This window comes from Gadus morhua, chromosome 4 (genome assembly GCF_902167405.1).
Source record: "Gadus morhua chromosome 4, gadMor3.0, whole genome shotgun sequence".
Taxonomy (NCBI): Eukaryota; Metazoa; Chordata; class Actinopteri; order Gadiformes; family Gadidae; genus Gadus; species Gadus morhua.
Genome location: NC_044051.1, coordinates 28,445,082 through 28,469,735, shown reverse-complemented (window position 1 = coordinate 28,469,735; position 24,654 = coordinate 28,445,082). Strand labels below are relative to the sequence as shown.

The 24,654-nt window shown below is 44.0% G+C and overlaps 1 protein-coding gene across 3 annotated transcripts in view; it reads left to right on the top strand.

Moving 5' to 3' along the window:
* Positions 1-24,654, top strand: part of LOC115541590 (FERM, ARHGEF and pleckstrin domain-containing protein 1) — a 132,541-nt gene that overhangs the window by 5,142 nt on the left and 102,745 nt on the right. For all 3 annotated transcript variants that reach the window (XM_030353374.1, XM_030353373.1, XM_030353372.1), the window contains exon 2: positions 15,243-15,480. In XM_030353374.1, the coding sequence (XP_030209234.1) occupies positions 15,301-15,480 (180 nt within the window). In that variant the 5' untranslated portion in view covers positions 15,243-15,300. The remainder of the gene's footprint in view (positions 1-15,242; positions 15,481-24,654) is intronic.

Here is a 24,654-nt window from a genome sequence, read left to right as displayed (position 1 = left end):
TAAAAATTAAACAAGTCAATCATCTGTGGATCGAAAAGCTCTAGCCAATGATTTCCAGAACCACCGAGTGGCATTGGACAGTAAGTACGTCAATCAAACGGTCATACTGCACTCCCCCTCGCGTGACCCCTTCGTGCACGTACTCAAAGCTCGTGACCCAGAGCAAGCTTCTGTTTGTTGTTATCCTGCGGTAGCTACTGGAGCTAGCTAACTAGCTAATGGCTCGCTCTCGCGCTTCTGTGTTCGCGCGCGTCCAGGACTTGGAATGGGTGGAGTCAGCGCTGAAGGAGATGGGGTAGGACCATTTGAGTTGTGTGTTTTCAAAATATGCTGGCGTTTCGCAAATCCCATACCCAACCTTTAACAGACAGCGCGAACATAGCCCCGCCTCCTGTCACGCACTCGCAGTGTGGTCTCTGGCTGTGATTCGGCGGTGCACTAGGTCTAAAAAAAAATTGTATTTGGTTCCGGTTTCCGACCGACCCTGTCAATTTATGTGCGACCCAAATTATTTTATGAGCTATAAAAAAATGAGCGAATTTTCTAGTTTTTAAATGAAAACAACCTACCTATCATTCGCTGCCGCTGGAAAAAATAAAATCAAATAAATTCCCTAGGGCTGGGCGATATGGGCCAAAATGAATATCTCGATATTTTTTTACTATATCTCGATACAAGATATATATCTCGATATATTTTGAATCTCCTCTAGAGCACATCATAAATGCTCGATTCAACCATGTCTGGCATAATGTTACGTCAGTAATAATTCTAGTATTACTGAAACATAAGTCTGCATGTAGATTACATGAAACAACATATTGTTTAAACTCATTAGTGCTTTCTATTGGAACAATTAAGAACTTGCACATAAGAAAAGGAAAATCACAGCAAGTTAGATTTACCAACACAGCATTTATTCAAACCGTTAATTATTTATTAACAGTTTGAATAATAATTATTATATATACAATGCCAGACGAAGGATCCAGTGCTATTCTTTTTCGAAACCAAATCCTCCGTTTCCATCCTTTTTTTCTCTCTCTGGCTGTTCTCACTCACCAGTCGGAGGTACACACACCTACAGCAGCGCGCCTTCCAGACTACGTCACACACGCGCGTCCATGAGAATCTCGTGGACTCGCAATGGGCGGGGGGTGTGAGTGTGGAGAGCCACAGGAAAGAGCGAGAGAAGGGAACACTGTGCGTTAAACAAACCCCGAGAAGCCCAATCCCTATGACCTCCCCACGCTACGGCCATCCGGAGGCGCACAGAGCTTTTGGCCGTGATATTATATAAACAATTATATTATATTATATCTTATTATATATAGAGCTCCGGGAGTCGCAAATGGCAACAATCACTTTCTCCTCCATGCTGCAGTTCACCCCGGACTGCACTGCACCGAGTTTGACGGTTGAACGCTGGTTGGCTGTTATGTTACACATGTCACTCAGTGGCCACGCTGTTGAACGCTGATTGGCTGTCATCACGCGAAATTCGCATCAAAGTTGAAATATTTCAACTCGAGCGAATTTGTCGCGCCACAAATCCTCGTGAACGCGCTCGCCTGTGCCCGGCGAAAGTGTGGCGCGAATAAGAATTTCGCCCGATACGCGTCCCTACGTTCACTTTGTATGAGATCTTGTCGCCCCGTCGCGTGAAAGCACAACGAGTATGCCTGCGGCGGCAAAAAGAAACATTGCGTGCCAATTTGTATTCGATGAACAAACACGGCACTTCAATTGTGAAAATTGCAAAATAGTGCATTTTGATGCCATATGTAGTATCTAACAAATGAACAAAATAAGTCAATCAGGAGGAATATACCAAAAATAAAAATACTGTTCTACTCCTTCCTCCCTCTCTCATTGTGCAAACTGAAAAATAATGCACTGACACTGCAGAGACCCAACTTCGAAAAGGATTTATGTAATTTAAATTGTCAACTTGTAGTGTGTGTTTACTACTTAGAACTTGTTGATAGATCGTGGAATTTCGACAGTCAACAGCTAGACTAGGACTACATAACATGACAAAAGTTCTCTTACTACTTAGAACTGGTTGCTAGATCGTGGAATTTCGACAGTCAACAGCTAGACTAGAACTACATAACATGACAAAAGTTCTCTTTTCACCAGAGTATAAAATCCGAACCCGACACAGTCTATTCATAATATTGTAATGACCACGGAAGAGGCAGTGAATGAAGTGATTAGACAGCTTATTAGATACCTAATAAACCGTTGGAACACGCAAGACCGGTCACCATAGCAACGCTGGTAAACAAACCCTCGGAGCTCGGCTTGGGGGGAGGAGGCAACGCGTCAACGCAAATTATTCATGTCGACGAATTTTAGAAGTCGACTACGTCGACTAGTCGTCCCAGCTCTAATCTGCACCCATACAAATAATCATTGCAAGGCTGGTCGAAATTGGGATCTTTAGCCTGTGACGATATACCAAAGTAAATACATGTTATTTTTTAGTCTTTGGTGAGAGTTGATGTCTCATGGACTGGGCTCGTTAGGGTGGGGTTAACTCAGCCAAGTAATGTTCCATAGGCTGGATGTCTAAATTATAATTATATTATTTGTGGCTTGCCATTGTACAACTGGGCAATTTTATCTTAAATGTAGTTAATTGGTTGGCTGTTGTGCCCGTACTATGTCATCTGTCTTGTTTCAAAGTGACAAAGGCTGTTAATTGTTTCCTCATTTCTTTCTTTCCATTAAGTAAAAAGGATAAGCTACCATTTATTTGTTAAATCATTGCATGTCAGTTCTGTTCTGCGTTCAATGCCCTTGGGGGGCTTTTTGTTTAACTTGTGCACATGTCTCCTTACCTAATGATGCCAACCTCTCTTCGCAACCGCCAATTATTTTTGATCGACGTGTCCATTTGGTTTCTACGAATTAACGAAGTGGACACCTTCACACACTGTCCTCAGGCAAACTGTTCCTTCTCTACCAGCGAGGACGACTTTAAACCTGTCTCACTCTTGTCGCTGACACGGAGACGCGGTGACACAGAGATGCCGTGTGTGACGGCGAAAGCAGTAGAGTAGCCTACTTGGATCTGAATGGCTGCCCTGCAGGTAGAATGACTAACCTGCATGGCAGGTCTCACTGTATGTGTCAAGTCAACTCTCTAGTCGGGATCCACTTATCTTTTGCTCAGGCGTAGAGCCGTAAACTGTTTATGGTGAGTGTGAGTATGTGTGTGTGTGTGTCACATTGATCCATGAACTATAATCTTCAATGTGTGGTGTGAATGCATGTGTTCGCTCTACCCTAAGTAGACTAGATCGGGCATAAGCCTGTGAGGCCCATTTCTTTGTGGGCTTAAAGGTCTCATCACTCTCATGGCATGAAAACTTCACTTTATGATGTTTTCTAACGTTAATGAGTTCCCCTAGCCTGCCTATGGTCCCCGAGTAGCTAGAAATGGCGTTAGCACTAGGTATCCTGCTCCGCCTTTTAAAAAATTAAAGCTCAGACACTCCCGATTTCGAATTAGGCCCAATATGTCGTCATAAGGGGCCAAGTTAATAATCATAATAATAATAATAATAATACATTTTATTTATAATGCACTTGAGTCCTGTTTGGCTGCTGTGAAGGGCTGGATGTCACAAAACTTCCTACAGCTTAATACTGGGAAGACAGAGCTGATGATTATCGGCTCGAAGCGGGACCGGGAAAAGTTTGAGGATGTCTCTCTGTGGTTGGATGGCTTCGCCATCCCACAGAGTGCATCCGTCAGAAATCTTGGTGTCTTGTTTGACCCTCAACTATGCTTTGATCAGCATATAAGAAGTATAACTAGAATTGCCTTTTTCCATTTGAGAAACATTGCAAGAATCAGATCAATGTTATCTGTAGTGGATGCAGAGACACTGATTCATGCGTTTGTCTCGTCAAGACTGGATTATTGCAATGCACTGTTCTCGGGATTACCGAACTCTACTACAAAGAGTCTACAGCTGGTACACAATGCGGCAGCTAGATTGCTGACCAGAACGAGAAAGTTTGATCATATTACACCTATTCTCGCCTCTTTACATTGGCTACCAATAACTTTCAGATCAGACTTTAAGGTGCTATTGCTGACCTATATAGCCTTGCATGGACTATCTCCATTGTACCTGAAGGACCTGATCATTCCTTATAGTCCTTCTCGGTCTCTCCGGTCTTCGGGAGCCGGCCTTCTTTCATTGCCGAAGGTTAAAAAGAAATCGGCTGGACAGAGAGCGTTTGCCTATCGAGCCCCCTTTTTATGGAATAGGCTGCCATCAGCGATCAGGGAAGCTGACTCTGTGGAGCTATTCAAAGGGAAGCTCAAAACGCACCTCTACAATCTTGCATTTGGAGTGTGAAAATAACAGATGCGTAGTGAAGACTACTCTGTTTGCTTGTGCTTTTCTTATTATATTATACATTCCCACTATGTACTTTTCCGTTCTAATTCACTATTCTGTCAGTTGTAGCGTGCTGCGGGTGCTGGACTGGATGCCTGGACTCTCCTCATGGATAACCGGCCAGAACCCCATCACCATTTTAATATGATGTACATGTATTTACCTGTATGCCAATTGTGGCACCCATTGCACTCCTGACCATCCCTGGAAGAAGGGATCCCCTACACTGCGTTTCTTCTCAAGATTTCTTCCTTGCTGATTCAAGGGAGTTTTTTCTTGCCCGTGTGGGGGCATGGGTAAAGGGGGGTGTCACAAATATTTGGCCTGTTAAAGCCCTTTGAGACTGTAATGGTGATTAAGGGCTATATAAATAAAATTGAATTGAATTGAATATTCAAGAATCTCAAAGTGCTTCAGAGAAAAAAAATAACAATAACTTATAGGTAATAAGTTACCTCCCCTTTCTCTGCCTTGCCTGCCCAGAGAATTTGGCCCGTGTGTGTGTGTGTGTGTGTGTGTGTGTGTGTGTGTGTGTGTGTGTGTGTGTGTGTGTGTGTGTGTGTGTGTGTGTGTGTGTGTGTGTGTGTGTGTGTGTGTGTGTGTGTGTGTGTGTGTGTGTGTGTGTGTTATAGGGCTTTGACTTTTGGCCAAAAATCATATTCGAAGTTCGTTTGTTTATTAATATTAGTATTCGAATATATTCGAATATTTATTAATAATATTTTGACCATTAAATGCCTTCAGTAATACCTGGGCTGAATCCGAGTACTTAGTACATACTATTTATGTTCAGTGTCTACTACTTGACCGTACTACACTTGTAGTACGGTCTACAGCTATGCGTAGAACGCCTAGAACGGTCTACAGCTATGCGTAGAACGCCTCTGAACTCTTCCGAACACCGCCGTAACTCCACCGGATGTTTGGAGATGACGTGTCTCCCCTCAGATGCCGGCAAAATTACCTTGATTAGTTACCTGTTTTCCATCTTGTCATCGTTGCTATTAAATTAAAAATGTCTCTTGTTACTTAATTACTTACTTTACTTTTTTACTCTTTTTAATGTCTCTTTTTTTCGCCGCTTTCTATGACGTCTTTCTAAGCCGCTGTTGGTAGTGTCGGGTCAGCCATCACTTCTTCGTTCGTTACCAGACCCGTAGTCTGGTAACGTAGTGACCTACCGTTGTATACTGTGGCGGTAGTACGCATTCGGAAACGTTTTCCGTACTACACAATGCACACTGAGCATTCGGACACGCTATATTTGTGGCGTGCTACAAAATGCATACTATAAGTATGAGTATTCGGATTCAGCCCTGGATTGGGCTTTGCGAGGTTTGTTTACAGGCGTTGCTATGGTTACCGGTCTTGCGTGTTCCAACTGTTTATTATGTTTCTAATAAATCGCTGTCTAATCAATACTTCATTCATTGCCTCTTCCGTGGTCATTACAATATTATGAATAGACTGCATGGGTTCTCCGACGTCTCTCCCTCTTGGCCTGCCCATAACAGGTTCGAATATTAAGGGCTGCCTAATATTCGTTCGAATTATTTTTATTTTTTTTGATATTCGAATTATATTCGAATCACGAAGTTCGAAGTCAAAGTCCTAGTGTGTTAGAGCTGTAGCGACGCGTCGATGACGTCGACATGTCGACGTCAAAAATTTGTCAACGTCAAATTTCTCCGTCGACGATTTTCGCCATACGAGAAAAGAAAATTGAAAAATGGACGAAAGTCAAAATAAAGGAAAATGTCCTCGCGCGAAATCCTCAAAAGTATGGAAATACTTCAAGATGAGTCCTAAACGGAAAGGTGTTGTGATTTGCACTCTTTGCCAAATGGTTATGGCATATCACAAGAGCACGACGGCTATGTTGGAGCATCTCAATCGGAGGCACCCCATTGTCACTCGTGATGGAGACTATTGCAAGTAAGTACCAACGTTGGTTAAATTAATTTCATGTTTGTGTGTTGTTTTGTGTGGCTTGGGCTCTGCGCGGTGCGGTTTGTTCGTGCTGGGTTGGTGGTGTCACGTTAAAATTGTACCGGGGGCGAAAATTGTACCGGCCTACGTCATCCATAGTAATCCATTCCAAACCTGCCTGGCAACAGACGATCGCGTTGGGCGATCGCGTCGAATGACGTGGAAGGTTCTTGAACATTCGCAAACTCATTCATTGAGCGCGACAAGACAGATAACATTTATTTTACAAATTACATTTATTAGCGTTCCTAACTTTATATTTGTATTGTATTGCATTGTATTTTGCATTGTAACCAGATCAAAATTGTTATGTGAACCCCTGGCCATTTCCATGTTACAAAACAACACAGACAGAGACACAGCTGCTGCGTTAGGCTAGCCATGATGATGAAATGCATTGTTGGACATAACATTACTTTTAAAAGTAGCCACGATAGCATTCAAATAAACTAATCATAGCAAAGCACTGCAATGAGGTTAAGAGTAGATTTAAAATGCTCCACTGTCATAGCTGTTGTTCTAATATGCATTGTTTTTGTGTTTTCTAGGACAAAGCAAAGAACCTTGCCGTCCTACCTTGGGAAAGAGACACAATGCACTCCACAGAAGGCAGCTGAAATGAGCAAAAAGATCTTGAGAGTAAGTAATTATTAGCTCACTGTTGTTTGCTTTGAGCATCTTTTAGGATGGAAAGGCTGTGTCCATCTTTTGTGTCCTATATTTATTAGCTAGGTTATGGGTGTTTCTTCAGTTAACTTGGCCCTTTTCTTTGTGTCCTTGTTTAGATTGTCTAATAATTAATCTTCTTACATTGTAAGCAACATATGGCTCTATGAAAGGTGCTATGTTCATGTTGTTATTAATAATCATTTTCTTTGTCTTACAGGTGATCGTCAAAGACATGAGGCCTTTGTCTCTTGTTGAGGGTGAAGCCTTCATAGACATCATTGAATATGCCTGCCCAGGCTTCAAATGTCCCTCTAGGTCGTGGTTCACAAAGCAGTTGGAGAAGGCATATCAACATGCTCTTGAAGATCTGAAGAAAGACCTAAAGAAGAGGTCCTCAAAAATCACACTCACCACAGATGCCTGGACAAGTATTGCCACAGAGGCATACCTCGGAGTGACCTGCCACTACATCAACGACAACTGGGAGATGGTCTCATTTGTTTTGTGCACAAAGCGCCTTGAGGACCGACACACTGCAGAAAAACATTGCTCGCTGGATTGAAGAGGTTGCCGAGAAGTTTGACTTCTCTCTCCTTGATGATGTCCTGGCGATTGTCCACGATAATGCAGCTAATGTGGTCAAAGCCCTTAGAATCCTTGAAGAGAGGCAGGGCGTTGCCTCACTTCGATGTGCTGGCCATACCATCCAGTTGATCGTAAACCATGCTCTGAAAGAGCCCCGCATCAACAAGGCACTTGGGGCAGCAAGGAGCCTCGCCGGGTACTTCCATAGCAGCGATGTTGCCACCCTGAATTTGAAACTCAAACAAGAGCAAATGGGCACAGCTCAACACAAGTTGACCCAGGATGTAGCTGTTAGATAGTTCTTACTATATGATCAAACGCCTCCTTGAGCAGTGGTGGCCTGTAACCGCAACCCTCTCCGACCCAGAGGTCACCAATGCAGCAAAGCACTACCTGGATATGAAATCTGACCAGTTGAGGCTCCTGGAGGAGCTACAGCAAGCACTTGAGCCCTTTGAGCAAGCCACCGTCTTCCTGAGTGGAGAAGCATACGTCACAGTCTCTGTCCTGCCTCCGCTAGTGTAAGCCCTACAGAAGTCCACGCAGACAGTCTTTGAGTCCGCTTCCGTCACCACCTTCGAAACAGCAGCCGCAGCAGAGATTGCTTCAAGGTTAGTTTGATTATCCAGCTCTTTAAATCTCTTATAGTGAACTAACTGAATATTTTAATTAAGCTTTCCCAGTTTGCATTTTTCAATGTTTTCCCATTGGCATTCTATCATGTAGAGCTATTGATTCTACAGTTATCTTTCTCTCTAAGCACCTTGAATTTCTTGAAAGTGTGCAAATCAAATCCAATATTTTTCAGATGGAAGATTGAGGCTACATATAATGAAGACGGGAAAAATGTTTGCATCTTCGCCGCGGCCCTTGATCCGAGATTCCGAAAACTCAAGTTCCTGTCCACGGAAGACATCCTGAAGGTGAAACTCAAACTTCAGACCCTTGTACTTGAAGCCAGACGAGTGCAAGTGAGGGAAGAGCCTGAAGAAGATGACGGTGACCAGCCAGATCATTCCAGACAGAAGCCAAAGACTGTTCTGGACATGTTGCTTGGCACAGATGATGATGAGGAGCTGGAAGATGAAGACCCAGGCCAAGACGGAAGGGATGATGCTGTCAGGAATGAGCTGCTTGCATACTTTAGGGAGAAACAGATTCCAAAGGACAAAAACCCACTCCAGTGGTGGAAGGAAAATGAAACAAAGTTCCCTGCCCTGGCTGTTGTGGCGAAATCCTATCTGGCTGCCCCTGCAACATCCACACCTTCGGAACGCCTGTTCTCAGCAGCAGGGTCCATCGTGAGCAAAAAAAGAGCAAGCCTCACCAAAGAGCACGTGGACATGCTCACATTCCTCCACAGTAATTCAGAGTAGGTAGCTAAAGAGTGGTGAGGGAGGAGAGAAGTGGAGGAAAGTAGACAGTGCTATATTGCAAAAACTTCATTAGCATGTAAGCTAGTAGAATAGCAGTTAAGACTCAGTTTGATTGAGCATCAGGTTTTATGTTGGTTTTTGCACTGCATTTTTTTGATCTTTTGTTCAGGAGAAATTTATGTTTGGAAAATAGCAAACTATTTTATTTTGTGTAAAGCAGAAAGTTTTTTGCTGTGCTGTTGTTATAATAAAGTATATTATTAAGATTTTTTTGGTATTTATTTGAGATGCATTATGTTTTTTATTAATCGAGCAACAGAAAAATAGATAATCGTCCATTAGTCATTCGATTAGTCCACTAATCGATAATATAATCGCCCGATTAATCGTTTAATAAATAATCGTTTACCCCAGCCTTAGTGTGTGTGTGTGTGTGTGTGTGTGTGTGTGTGTGTGTGTGTGTGTGTGTGTGTGTGTGTGTGTGTGTGTGTGTGTGTGTGTGTGTGTGTGTGTGTGTGTGTGTGTGTGTGTGTACACATGGTAGTGCAAGTGTTGTACACTTCTTTGTCGTGAGTGTGTGTATACACACACGGTAATGCAAGTGTACACTTCTTTGTTATCTTGATAACCGTTCTGCTGTTGGTGTTATGCCGATGACACATCGGGTTCTCTGACATCTCTTGTGTTTCCGCAACGAGACTCGTAGTGGGGGTTATCTCAGCCATGGTTGAGAAGGAATTGGTGGAAAGGAACTTTGGCTTTGACTCCCTGAAGTACATGAACCGCGACATGGAAGAGAAAGGGATTGTTGCCTGCGATTGTCTTCCACCGGAGCACCGCTGCCCGCTGCCGAGGCACCACCGCCGCGAGGCATGACTGCCTCGGCAGCGGGCAGTGGGATTCCGTTGGGAGTCAATCGTGGGCAACAATCCCTTTCTCTTCCATGTCGCGGGTCAGTCTACTTCAAATTGATGTGGAAGTGGAAGAACAAGAGACGTCAGAGAACCCGACGCAGTCGTTTGAGATTCATAATATCGTCTGGAGGCGCACACAAATTTTGGTTGTGATAATATATATTATATGATATAGACATCTATGTATAATATGATATTATTTGGATTAAGAGCTCAAGGACTCCCGCTGGAGCACCCGGAGGGTTATATTACAGAACATGTGCCGTGTTCCAATACCCGTACTGTCCGTACTTACTAGCCAAAATTTGAGTACGCAGTACGTTCCAATTCAGATCCGGCGAAAAGAAGTATACTTCAAGGACCCGGATGCCGTCCTCAAAACGGGCTAATCGTGAAGTGTGGATCGAAGGACACTCCCCGTACTCAACGGCAGCCATCTTAGCTACGTAGCGGATGAGGCGGAGCCAGGCTGAGCCAAAGTCGGCGCATTTTCCACATAGCCTGCATTAATAGTCATTTTGTAGTTTTTATAGTTTTTATAGCTTTTTATAGCTGCTAGGCGTAAAGAGTTCACCGTTCAAAGCGGGATGTTTATTGCGGGGGAGGAGCCACGGCGGCATTCGTGATCGTAATTTCCGGTTAGTGCACCACGGAGTACTCGATTTGGAACAGCACTCACATCTGAAAAATTAACGTAGTAGACATTGCGGATAGTATACTTCCTTTAAGTATACTCATGGAAGTACGGGTATTGGAACACGGCAATGGCCAAAAGCTGTGTGCGCTACGCCATTCGATACATTCACTGTAAACACGAGCGCATGGTACCGTGGCCGCAAGCTGCTCAGGGCCACACACCCATCCTCCATCTTAACCCGCCTCTAAAAAACGTTTATGGAAAGCTCATTGTGGGACTGGCTCGTAGTGGCTGTAATTCTGCACCCAGGCTGAATTTCTTGAAAGTCTTTAAGTACTGTATTGGGGGCCCACTAACGGCTATATAAAAGCATTCATAATGTTGCATGCCATGGGATCTTTAAGGATTACTCATGGACTGATATGTTTAAGGTTTAATTTGCATACATACACTGACACACATTTATGTATAGAAACACACACACACACACTGGAGGCTTTGGGTCAGGGACTGTTTAGTACAGCTGGGTATTGTGGCCAATTTCCTAAATCGATTTGATTTCGATTCATAAGGTTCTGAATCGATTAATCACGACCCGATTCAATCTGCTCTTAAATAAGGAAAATGGCTGTACTGTGTTGCAAAATACAAATTTACTTTGTTTTTTCTCTTCATCTTAAACAGGTTTTAAGTGCAAACTTGTAAATTGGACAGTTTAAACTTGAGCTGTAAACAAAACTCAAGTCTCAAAAGTGCAACTTTGAAATTAGAAAGGAATTGCAAGTGAAAGTGTACTTGAACTACAACATTCAATCACTGAAAATTGCATTAAGACATTGTTTATTAAAGTGCAAAAAATAATAGTAACAAAACAAAAAAATAATAATAATAATCTATCTCATGCCCTATGAATCGATATTGCAAAATTCGATTAAATCAAAAAAATGACCCATCCCTACTGGTGTGTGTGTGTGTGTGTGTGTGTGTGTGTGTGTGTGTGTGTGTGTGTGTGTGTGTGTGTGTGTGTGTGTGTGTGTGTGTGTGTGTGTGTGTGTGTGTGTGTGTGTGTGTGTGTGTGTGTGTGTGTGTGTGCGCACGCGCGCCCAGTGCAGCGGTGTGTAACCCAGTATGCCCTCCTCCGTCAGCGCACGATACATTCCTCAGCGGTGATTAGGAATGCGCGATATATACGATATAAACGATAAAAAATGGCCTACGATAGGAATGCGCGATATAAACGATATACGATATAAACGAAAAAAATGGCCTACGATAGAGTTTTTAGTTATATTGCTCTATCGCAATAATGCATGTTTGACGCAATCTATCCATGACCCGCAAAATATAAAGAGCGGGTCATGGGTAGAGCTACGAGCTGCAACCAGCTGCATCGCATCATCCGCGACCCGCGAAATTTAAAGAGCCAAGAGCTGCAACCGGCTGCAATGCATCATCCGCGACCCTCGAAATTGAAAGAGCCACGAGTTGCAACCGTCTGCAACGCATCATCCGCGACCCGCGAAATTTAAAGAGCCATGAGCTGCAACTCATTTCATGTTCATTTCAAAATTGTATGCGTTCATTTTGCACTTTTATGTTTTAATATCAAGTATCTGTGCACACACTTGGAAGATTTTTCTTTATTTAAAATAGCCATGCCTAATACTGGACGTATTTCCCTAATTCACAGTATCCGTTTCTTTATTAGCAAGACACCACCAGTTTTAATTTCATTAAGAGAAGTATACGTCATTAAACAGAAGATTTTTTTCTTTGTTAAAGTCTCTGCAGCTACAACATTATGTTGTATGATTACAGTTTTGCACAATAAATGTTCTCAAAACGACATACTAAGTTTCTTTCTTCTTTTGTTTTATACATTTAGCAGTTTGGCTTTCCTTAGTCTATGTAACCTGTTCTGAAATGGTTCTATTATGATTTATATATCGTGATATATATCGTTATCGCAATAGGTTGCAATGTATATCGCAATATGGATTTTAGGCCATATCGCCCATCCCTAGCGGTGATGTCACCAACCGTCTCCGTCAGGCCGTTTGTTGTCCCAGGCTTCAGGTTTTACCCTTTTCTTCATCCTCCTCCTACGTCTTATCTCTGCTGCTGATGGCAGCATGAAGGCCGTGGGCTGCATCAGCCCCCAGAGGAAGGGAAGGGGAGGTGGGGGAGGGGTGAGCTGAGAGGGGGGAGGTGACGTTAGAGAGGAGGGGTGAGATAACCCCCGGTATCTCATCTGTTCCACCTTACGTGAGGCCTGGTTTCACGTCTGGACTGGTTTTAGAAGACCCAACTCACCCCGCTTGGAAGATGGTGTGTGTGTGTGTGTGTGTGTGTGTGTGTGTGTGTGTGTGTGTGTGTGTGTGTGTGTGTGTGTGTGTGTGTGTGTGTGTGTGTGTGTGTGTGTGTGTGTGTGTGTGTGTGTGTGGTCATAGGAGTTTGTGTGCAGGTCTGTGTGATTTTGGGTGTGTATGTGAAGAGGTGAAAGAGGACCGCTTTGTGTAAAGTTCAGCCCACCTGCAAACTCAGACAAGCTGTCCTTGTCACAAAGACACACGCACACAGTTACGCATGCACAGTACTTAAATCCCACACCACGGGGAAAGCCGCAGACTTGATTGAATGTGTGCCTGATCACACGATGCGTGTGAACTGATGTGAAACCTATTGCCCACAATATACCCCACCCACGGCTCATGTTATACCGCACCCATGGACCCATCTAATCCTTATTTTTTAACACACCAGGGGCAGTTGTATGCCTGTGATTTACTGCTGGGCAATACTTTTTTACTCAACTTATTATCAGTGCAATGCCACACATCCGTCAATTTTTTTTTTCTCCTCAACCTTTTATTCAAATTCATGAGACTCAGGTTTTTATCCCGAGTTTCAACCACAGTTTTCTTCCCGGTGGGGGTAAGCACCACCAACCGATCCATCTCTGCAATGGTCTGGCCCAAGGGCACGCAGACCGTAGCTATTAAGGAAGTGCAGTAGTGTTAATGTGTGGTTATTTCCCTGGTTTGGTTGTGTTTCGACCTGTTCCATCGCTGTCACACACTCAACTGGATTTATAGCAGGACAAAACCGTAGGCTAGGTATTTATGAATAAAAGGCTGTACATTGTTCTTTGTGTTTTCACTCACAAATGCCACCATCCTCTTAAGCACCACAAAAATATAATTTGAATAACTTCCTGTATTATGGGAGCGAACCACAACTGAAATCCTCTGATGGTGTTGATATTTGCAACGAGCAAATCACATAGACACGACAAACGCCAACAGCCCACAGCGGCGCTGGCTGCGTTTTGATGGTGTGGGTTACTGGTTGAAGAACAGCCTTTTTGTCTTTCTGGAGTGGAGACAAACTAGTCCATTAACGACATCGTATCCAATATACTGTCCTATCCAATTACCTATAAAGGTCTTTATAAAAGTATTTATTTTTTATCTTAGAATATGTGTTCCTCAGGCACCACAAGGATAAGCACAACTTAGAAAATGTGCTGATGGGTGTAGACCTTTCAATTAAGGATGCACCGAATTTTCAGCCGAAAATGGCCCAAAAGCGCATTTTTGGTTTTCGGCCGAAATACTTTTATCACCGAAACAACACGGCCGAAACAGAAATATGTGATGACACAAAAAAGCGCTGCCAGCACACGTCTACATGTATGCTGGCAGCGCCAACACTGTCTGCGGTGTTGACCTTTTTCAATGTTTCTGAGAAAGACCCACGTATAGCGATTTGCAAAAATTGCAATGCCTTGATTTTGAAGTTAGTACACAGTCATAGCCATAAATGCAATGGTAGTGGTACTAATAATTGGCATAATAATTTCTTTCGGTTTTCGGCCTTGGTTTCCTCGTTTTCGGTTTTGGCAAAGAATTTTCATTTCAGTGCATCCCTACTTTCAATGCTGCCATATTCGAGATATGGAAAATTGCAGCATTGTTGACACACCTTGTTCACCAGTTAACGTTTAATCTTTAAAGCCTCTCTTTACATCGTTGTCTAACATCTGACTAGCTGACACTTTTGTTGACTTTATGGTACTTATTACTATCAAAGAAGATCATCTGTTAACCTTCATTGTTTCTTTCCGAGAGCTGCTCTAAACTCTGTCTAGTTCAGAAAACAAATTGTAAACACAGGGCATCTATTGGAGTAACCCCAATATTGATTATATATTGTAAACTGTTGTTCTCTGCATCTGCAAATTAATCATGTTACTTTCCCAAGTCATTCTGTTTTAAGAAGCACGACAACATTTCTTTTTTATTAGCTGACTTTGAGCTGTGTAGCATCTTATCCTAGATATCTTTGTTGTGTACAGGGAATGGGCTAACCTTGCGATTGTAAGTGCTTGGCACTTGGTTCTATGAACTTCCTTACTATACCAACAGCGATATATTTTTTCACCTTCTTCTGACAAATGTACTTATTGTAAGTCGCTTTGAATCAAAGCGTCTGCTAAATGCCATAAATGTATATGAAGATACTTTATTTTTAAACTTTTTTTCCTGACCAGATATTTGGTAATTCTGTGATACATCAAGGTAATTTTACATTTGTAGATCTTGTTGTCCATCATTTTTAACGCATCGCTTTCCACCCCTCTCCTCTACAGATAACACCACCACCTGAATCCATAGTGAGAGCGAGAGAATTCACCTTGTTTTTCCACCATGGTCGAACCGTCCGACAGGCCCGCGTCCGCGGCCCAGCGCCTGGGGGCCCCAGACAGCTACGGGGTCTCCACCCTTGAGCCCAGCCTGCGGCCCCCCACCACCCAGCCCTCGGGGGGCCGCCAGGTACCCCTCAGGGTCCAGCTGCTGGACGACACCCAGGAGGTCTTCCAGATATCGGTGAGTCAGAGGACCCGTTTGTCTGTGTTTGTACATGAAACAGGCTTGACATGATGTGTTTGTGTGGGCCGGTTCTGTTTGCGCTGTAGTGTCGCCAGATGTGGCCCAGTGTACTTATCGTATGTTGTCTAGGAAGCGGAGTTCAACTAGCCTTCTTGGCAGGTAGCGTAACCTTGACCTCAAAGGGTTTCTATTTTACCAGAAGTGCAATATGATTAGCCAATTACATGGCAATTCAAAATCGACCCTTTCCCGACAAGATGCATAGGAGTAGAACGGTTGTCAAAACCCTATCAGACCATTGAATATTTTTTCCTGTGTGGCTCAGCTTGCGCACGTAGGTTAGGGGTCCCATTGGGAGATGGGAATCTGTATGCTGTAGCATATTTTTTTATGTGATCTTAGACCAAGTCAACGGGTTTATGAGTGGATTCCATGGAAGATCACATCTGATGGTTCCAGTTAGGACAAGATTTGTAAACACGAAACAAGCGCTTATAATGTTAACATAGTTTTGAATCTGTTGTCATTCTGTCTAGATTGTTATTGGACGTTTCAAATTTCAGTTTTGCCTCCGCTACCATTGACACCATTGACATTCTTCTCTATTAGGCCTAGGTTTTGCTTTTATTCAGCCTAGTGTTGTCTTTATTTAGCCTAGTTTGGTCTAGATACAACTTTTGTCTGGTTTAGCTTCGTTTTTTTCTATATGTAGCCTAGTTTCGGCCAAACCCACAAAGTAAACTAGATGAATGATGAAAGGGGGCCATAGTTAATCCCTGAATTCCTACAGAAATCTATTTTTGAAGATTGGAAAACTCAATTTGTTGGTGGACTAAACAGCAACTCACCGTACTTGTCAGTGGTGGTTGGTGGACGCTTTCACCCCAAGAGTTTACAAAGAAGTTGGACTCTCTGGAGGGCACATACAGGAAATGAGAGAGATTCCACTTTCCTGTCCAAACATGCACACCCGACCATACCCAACACCCAAGGGCCCATGGAACCAGAGATAACACTGGCGGAGAGAAGGTTCTGGTCCAAGAGCTATGGTCCGCATGTGTCTGCTGCTAGATACTGTCCAGAGATCACTCCATCTACCGGTCTGCAGGGCTTCTGTCGGGCCTCCCCTGTGTCACGTGTCTGGTCACTTGTCTTCATGTGTTTAATCTTTCGTTGTTTTGGTAATGGTTACACCTTGTAAACCGGTTTGAGGTTGGTTTACGGGTGTGTGTGTGTGTGTGTGTGTGTGTTTCGTTGCTGTGCGTGTTGCCTGTGTGTTCGAAAGGCTCCTTATTACCTATAGTTGTTCTACAGGTAATAGATTAATTGCGAAACAATGAATCTTAAAGCAGTTAAAAGTCCCTACAGTCCCTGTAATGTGTGCTTTGCTGGGGTGTGTTTTGCATGTCGTTGGAATATCTTCAGTTCTCTAAGCTAGGAATTTGCAACAAGTGGTTTATTATGGTCTGCAAAGAGGAACAGAACGCTTCTGGAGTCCTGTTTCAGACACTTTGTGATCATCGTTAAGAAGGAACGTTATTATCTCACAGAATTTCCAGGCCTTCTCTTCTTCGGGAAAATGCCAGGAATGTGTGTGGTGGTGTTTTTGTTGTAGCCTCGGGATGTCTCTTGTCTGTCTGTGGCAGAGATGGGGTATGCAGTGTGTATTGTTGTGTGTAAAATGGTCCAACTGTATGTTTTGTGCGGAGCTGGGAAATAATTACTACAGAAAGCTGACAAATTTCCATTTGTTCAACCCTAATGGATTCTGTAGGATATTTACTTTTCTCTACATGTTAGTGGAAAGTTGAGAAATTATCATAGTGGTTATATGATTTATTTTAATCAGAAAAATATGAATCTTTTAGGGCAATACTAATAAAAAAGTTAAGTAAATAAAGTATTATCTTGCTGAAATAAGTCCTCTAAATTAGTTCTTGGTAAATGTTTTAGGGCAATTTCAACTCCTTCCTTACTACACCCACGCATGAACGAACGCACGCACACAGATCATAGAGATAGGCCGGTCCTATCTCTATGATCTGTGAATGTCACAGAAAACGCCTGTGGAAAACAGACCGGTAGGGTATACTACGAACCTCGCTGAACATACTCAGGCTTTCTCAAGAAAGCATGGATCGACAGGGATGCAACTCGCAATCGGAGCTAAATGGTACTACGAAGCTCACTTACTGTACGTCCACTAGTGATGTTATGCTTTGTGTCGAGGCATCGGGGCGTGTGTCGAGTACCTCGGCTCCTCCCCCCAGCGAAGCTCCGTATCGAGTAGGATTCACATGGGTGAAATGACGTAGCGTGTGACGTTCGAGGCTTCATCTCGGGCTGTTCCACGATATGGGTTCACAATTGGCACATTTTTACAAAAAAAAGACACTACCCAGTTCCAAGATCACTTTAGTGTAATTAATCACACTCATTCTCAGTCATCATGCAGTTCTATTATTACAATTATTAGTAGGCAACTGTAGTTGATAAGACATTCTATTTTGCCCGGGATGAAAAAAGTTGAAAACTGTTGAACTTTATGCAAATTACTATTACGCGTTTCAGCGGCAAAACACTGACAGCCAATCGGAATGTAGACGCTCTTCGCTTGTGGATCCCAGGGAACACCGGCAGGCCATTTTGAATTGTACGTCATGAGCGACCAAAGCGAACAGAAATATTCGCAGCGAAACTTTATGAGCGTGGTGTGGACGTACAGTTAGACTTGACACCGGTTTCCTCCATCTTCTGCGTCACCTTTTTAAATAATTCGACGTTTCTCGTTTTCAAACGGCGACAACCATAAACGTATAAAGAAATAATTAAATATTTATAAGAGATAAGAATTGTTTATATGTCGGCGACAACAACACGACTACCGTCTCCTTCTACTTCCGGCTCACGTCCCCCGGCTGCAAGATCTCGAGCATGCGCAGAACGCGATATGCGATACGATGCTGGTTTGCATGCAGGTAGAAAGCGGACTATGAACGAGTTGTCTAGGGCTGAATCCGAATAATCATACTTTACTACTATATAGTATGCATTTTGTAGTACGCCAAAAATATAGCGCGTCCGAATGCTCAGTACGCATTGTGTAGTACGGAAGACGTTTCCGAATGCGTACTACCGCCAAACTAAACCAGTTCACTACGCTATCCCACAATGCAACCGGAGTCTGGTAACGAACGAAGAAGAGATGGCTGACCCGACACCACCAGAAAGACGTTGTAGAAAGCGGCGAAAAAAAGGGATATTAAAAAGAGTAAAATAGTAAAGTAAGTAATTAAGTAAAAAGAGACATTTTTAATTTAATAGCAACGATGACAAGACGGAAAACAGGTAACTTATCAAGGTAATTTTGCCGGCATCTGAGGGGAGATACGTCATCTCCAAACATCCGGTGGAGTTTCGGCGATGTTCGGAAGCGGTTGGGGGCGTTCTACGCATAGCTGTAGACCGTACTACACTGTCAAGTGTAGTACCGTCAAGTAGTAGACGCTGAACAGAAATAGTATGTACTAAGTATTCGGATTCAGCCCACAATAAGGACGCGTCCTCACGCGTCCTTATTGTGGCTGCCCCAAACATTTCCCTCGCATGCAGTGACGCCTCGTGCCCACTACCTCCGTCCGTTGACTGATCCCCATTGACTTTGAATGGGGACGGCCGCGCAATGCATTGTGGATCCGTCCGTTCCGTTGGAGCCTTTGGCTCCGTATACAATTTTCAACTTTTTCGGCAGCGACGGATCCGTCATCCAATCAGATGGCGTATGCAAATTTAAGCACTGTGACGCGACTCGGGCTCTGACGATACTGGAAAGCAGGAAAGCGGGTCATCTTGCATCGCAACAAGCAGGAAGAAGCGGGAAGAACCCGGCGAAGCGATTTGATTGGCTGACGGATGCCTCTGCAAAGACTACTCCCCCATCCGTCAGCCACGCCTTCCCACGTCCGTTGACTGACGGTGCAGTGGGCACGAAGCGTGACGCCTCGTGCCCACTACCTCCGTCCGTTGACTGATCTAATTGACTTTGAATGGGGACGGACGCGCAATGCATTGTGGATCCGTTCAATCCGTTGGAGCCTTCGGCTCCGTCAAAAAGTTGAAAATGTTCAACTTTTTCGGCAGCGACGGATCCGTCATCCAATCAGATCGCGTATGCAAATTTAAGCACTGTGACGCGACTCGGGCTCTGACGATACGGGAAAGCGGGTCATCTTGCAATGACAACGCAACAAGCAGGAAGAGGCGGGAAGAACCCGGCTTTGTTGTTGTTAGCGGGAAGCAATTTGATTGGCTGACGGCAAGACCCTCGACAAACTACCCTTTGACAGAAGTATATCGGGTAAAGGTACGGTTGAGGTCTTATTCGTTTAAATTACCCGATTATGACTGCATGTAAACGCACTGACAGACACAAATTAAGCTGGTTTAGCATTTAGGATATCCACTCTGAACAAACAAACAAACACCACAACATAGAGCACAGAGAGAAGATGACTATTATATAAAGGACAAGTTCTGGGGATTTATATGAGAGGAATTAAATCAAGAAAAGTAGGCAAGTATTGGTTTAGTCAAGTGAAAAATAGAAAGGAGCCACGCATGGGGAAAGCTGCAACATCTATTCGGAAGAGATAAAGTGAGAAAAATAAGAAAATGGGAAGCGATGCGTGAAAGCCAGTGAAAGTTGAGATGCCGTGAAGAAAAAGGATTTAAAAAGGGGCTTATAACAGGCTGGGATAGACAAGTGAGCCATTGTGTTCCCTCACCTTGATTCCTCCCTGCCTTAATAAAGAGCCGGCAGTGTATTTGTGTGATAGGCGTTGCCAAACCTTCGCCCTCCATTTGGCAGCTCTGATTTTTAAAGCCGGCGTTATCTGATACCGTTAATTATGATCCAGGAGAAGGGAAGGAAGGAGAGAGAACTGCTGCAGAATGTCAGTTGAACTGACAAAAAATCTCAGAGAACTGCCTGTTCCTGAACGTTTACAACAATGTTCAGGTCGGGTCGACTAGAGAGGTCTCCTTGGCACTGGAGAGATTAAAGAGGATTACAATGCTATTCTCGTGGCACGCTAAAATGGCATTTTGGACGTAAATTGAAAGGTGCTTTTGGATGAATGCTAAATGACTAAATAGGTTAGTTAATGTCATATTTTGGTGGCTACCTGAAAATCATCTGGGAATTTATAATAATGACATTCTGCTAATGGGTTGTTTATTGTAAAGTAAGCTATTCTTGGCACAGGCTTAGCCCATACTTGTTTTGGTTTGTATTCAATGTGCCCCACATATACTAGCCATAGTCAAAGAAAAATAATAAGCTATTCCAGTGGTTCAATGGACAGTCTTCTACGAAACGTTTTCCTGTACTGTGGCCACTTTGGAATACAGATTGAAAAGGGGAATTGCGAATGAATTCCATCATCCCGAGTCCTCTGCTGGAATCCAATCAGAGCAGCAGGAGGGTTCCCAGAGTTTCATTCCGACTCCGCTCTGAGTGGGAATATATGTTTTTAAAATCCAAACCGCCCTTTCTTACCTCAAAGGATTACGGATGGGTAGTAGAAAGGATTTAGCTGTGGTCAAGTGAAAGGTTGTTGTTGCAAGAGGGTGTTAAGTCAGTATTGCGACAGAATTGCTTTCATTTTGCACTTTCACACGCTTGGCAGAACAGTCTTTTTTTGAGCTGTTATACTGATTAAAAGTGCTTTGCCGTCGACGCCAGATATGTTATGTAGGCTGCTAGATTAGGGAAAAAATCATAATCACGACTATTTTGGTCAATATTGAAATCACGATTATTCAAACAATGATTTTTTGAGTTTGAAAACATGATGTATTTATTCAGCCTGTCAAACAATTTTTGTCCTGCTCTTTAAATTGGCACTGAAAACGTGCTTTGCTGCACACAAAAATAAACGAACAACGTTACAGTCCCCACATATCCACCACAACCCGATGACAGCATGGTGTCCCACTCACAAACACGCTCACACTCACACCCTTCAATTATTTATCTTGCTCCGTTGAAATAATCGACCAGCCTTACACATGTAGCCGGTAGCCAACGCTGCCCCTAGCGCAACATGAATAATGGAGGTGTACACTTCCATCTGTACGCATCTGTTGTGCGTGAAGGTTAAGACAGGGGGGGGGGGGGGGGGCGGGGGGGCGGTGTGTGTGTGTGTGTGTGTGTGTGTGTGTGTGTGTGTGTGTGTGTGTGTGTGTGTGTGTGTGTGTGTGTGTGTGTGTGTGTGTGTGTGTGTGTGTGTGTGTGTGTGTGTGTGTGTGTGTGTGTTTTTCAGCAACACAATGTCCTTCTTTCCACCCTGATTACAAAGTTCATCAAAATTACTGTGGCAGGGTTAGCCCTAACTGCTATTGCAGGACCTTCTTTGTATACCTTGTGGGCCAGTCAGAAGGAATCAGCAGGACATTACCATGAAGGCTGCTGTCCCAGATTCAGAGTGTGTGTGTGGCAGAATGTTATCTATCCCAGACCTCTCTGCCCCACCCCCTATCACGTGAGATGCCCCCCTCCCACAAACACATAAACATACAGAGCCTCCTCCTCTCTGTATCTCTTCCTCCATCTGCCTTGTCCTTCAGTACATCTCTACTGACTCTATCTCCCCCCTCTGTCGCAGATAATCCCCATTAGAACGCTGTCATCAAGATCCACCCAGAAGCTTAGAAAATAGCTTTAAAACCCACCGCTCCACTCGTTTTCCCTCCTTTGAAGGGGGAGGGAGATAGGTCATGCGTGTGCATGTATGAGTGCGTTTCAGTTGGTCTTGATGTAATCTCCATAATACACCCTCTTTATTTAAATTTAGACATCAGATTTATTAAGTCTGTGTCTGTGTGTGTTGGTTGGGTGTGAGCAAGGGTGTGTGTGCGTACGTTTATGAGTATGTAGATGGATAAGACTAACTCCACCAACAGTGGATGGTGTGTGTGTGTGTGTGTGTGTGTGTGTGTGTGTGTGTGTGTGTGTATCCCCAGTGTAAACTAAAGCTTATGATAAGTAGAGCTCATGGTCACTGTTGATATGCTGCCTCACCCTGGCGTTACCGTGACAAATTCTTATCATTTCCTGTGTGTGTGTGTGTGTGTGTGTGTGTGTGTGTGTGTGTGTGTGTGTGTGTGTGTGTGTGTGTGTGTGTGTGTGTGTGTGTGTGTGTGTTGAGAGGAAACATTTCACTGTGGTAAAAAAGGGAATGCAAAATGATACATTCGATTTGACGTCTCAATCTTTTTATACTCATTCCCGGAGGCGTTTTCGGTAATAGCATCTGCTAATTGCCTAAATGCCATCCTATGATGCCAACAGACTGGAAAAGGCTGAAACTGAGAGGAGCAGGTTGGGGTTTGTGTAAAAGAGGATGTAGACTGAGGGTGAAGGGATTACAAGCACCAGACTTTATTGAATACCTTTTCTTACATTTAAGAAACATCCTGGCACTTAATGTGCACACTTATTGTATGTGGTACTGAGTTATAGTTACTGTTGTCGTGTAGGATCTTATCCAAGCTATCTCTGTTGTATACGGGAAATGGGATAACCTAGCGATTGTTAGTGCTTGGCACTTGGTTCTATGAACATCTTCACTGTACCGACAGTGATAAATTGTTGTTTCTTTGTTATATAAGTCGCTTTGCATAAAAGCGTCTGCTAAACGCCCTAAATGTAAATGTAATTCTCATCCCGGTTTTGAACTGAAGTCATTGAGGCCTTTCAGGGGCGACAGAGGAGAATGAGAGAACAGGAAAGGGGTGGTTATCGTTGACTAATGGATAACATTCAGGGCGTGCGGAACACATCCCTATCGACGTACATTCACGTGTGCGGGACTGAAAACCCCTAGGACTGCTGGCAATGGAAAATGTCGTCGGTTTCAGAATACAGTTTTGTAGCCGCCAATGTAAACATCGCGAGTGTGTTTGAGCGATGATCATCCATGTAAATTGTATTTTTTTTGCCTAAAACTGACGTGCTCCTCGCCTTCTCAAAGCAGCGTTAAGCTGGCAGCAGGCAGGGGAGGGGGGATGTGATTTTATTTAGTTTTAGTTCCACAATCATAATTACATTTTCTGTCTCCATGATCTAACGAACGGAACGACCAGCGATTCTTCCCAAACCGCATTTGGGACACAACGGCTATCTACACAAATAACTTCTGGTTCTTTGCCGGCCGGAAGAAATTTAACTTTTTTACATGCTGTTTACATGAGCTCACAAGGGCCACATTAAACCTGTGTGTGCCCATGAAGAGGCCTTGCATGTGTGTGTGGCTCCATGAAGTGTAAACAAATTCTCTCTATACTGCATGGAGCTAATGTTGCATGCAGTTTGCTACAATAAATGACCACAATGGCAATCCATATTTATAATCTAATGTTTATATTGTTACTCAGTGGTCCATATTGGTGCAACATTCACCTACTGTCATTCTTCTATTGTGGAGATGTATACAATACACCATCAATTCAAATGAACCGTCAACGGCACACACACACCTCCCATGTGTGTGTGTCGTGAACATTCATGAATCAACGCTATAGGAAAGTCTGCAAACTATCTGTAAGCAAATATGGCAGAAAGACATCTTGAGGGCATCACTGTGTGTGCTAGCGGCGGGCGTGCAACATCTCATTCCTGTGGAGAGAGAGGGCGGCGTGGGTAACGGCATTCCTGGTCACCCTGGAACCGCCTGACTCCCAGATTACTAAACAGGACAGGACATCTGCTGGCAGAGGGGCTAACGCAGCAGCGCCCTAGCACAGCGGGGCCCATCTAGGAGGTCAGGAGGCCAGGTGAGGCTAAGGCAGCGCCCTAGCACAGCGGGGCCCAGCTAGGAGGCCAGGAGGCTAGGTGGGGCTAGCACAGTGGGGGCCAGCTTGGAGAGGCCAGGAGGCTAGGCGGGGCAAACACAGCTTGCAAAGCGGGGCCCAGCTAATAGGCCAGGAGGCTAGGGAGGGCTAGCACAGCGCCCTAGTACAGCGGGGCCCAGCTAGGAGGGAAGGGTGCTAGGTGGGGCTAGCACAGGGGGTCCAGCTAGGAGGGCAGGAGGCTAGGTTGGGCTTACACAGTGGGGCCCAGCTAGTAAGCTAGGTCGGGCTATCGCAGCTAGCACAGCGGGGCCCAGGTAG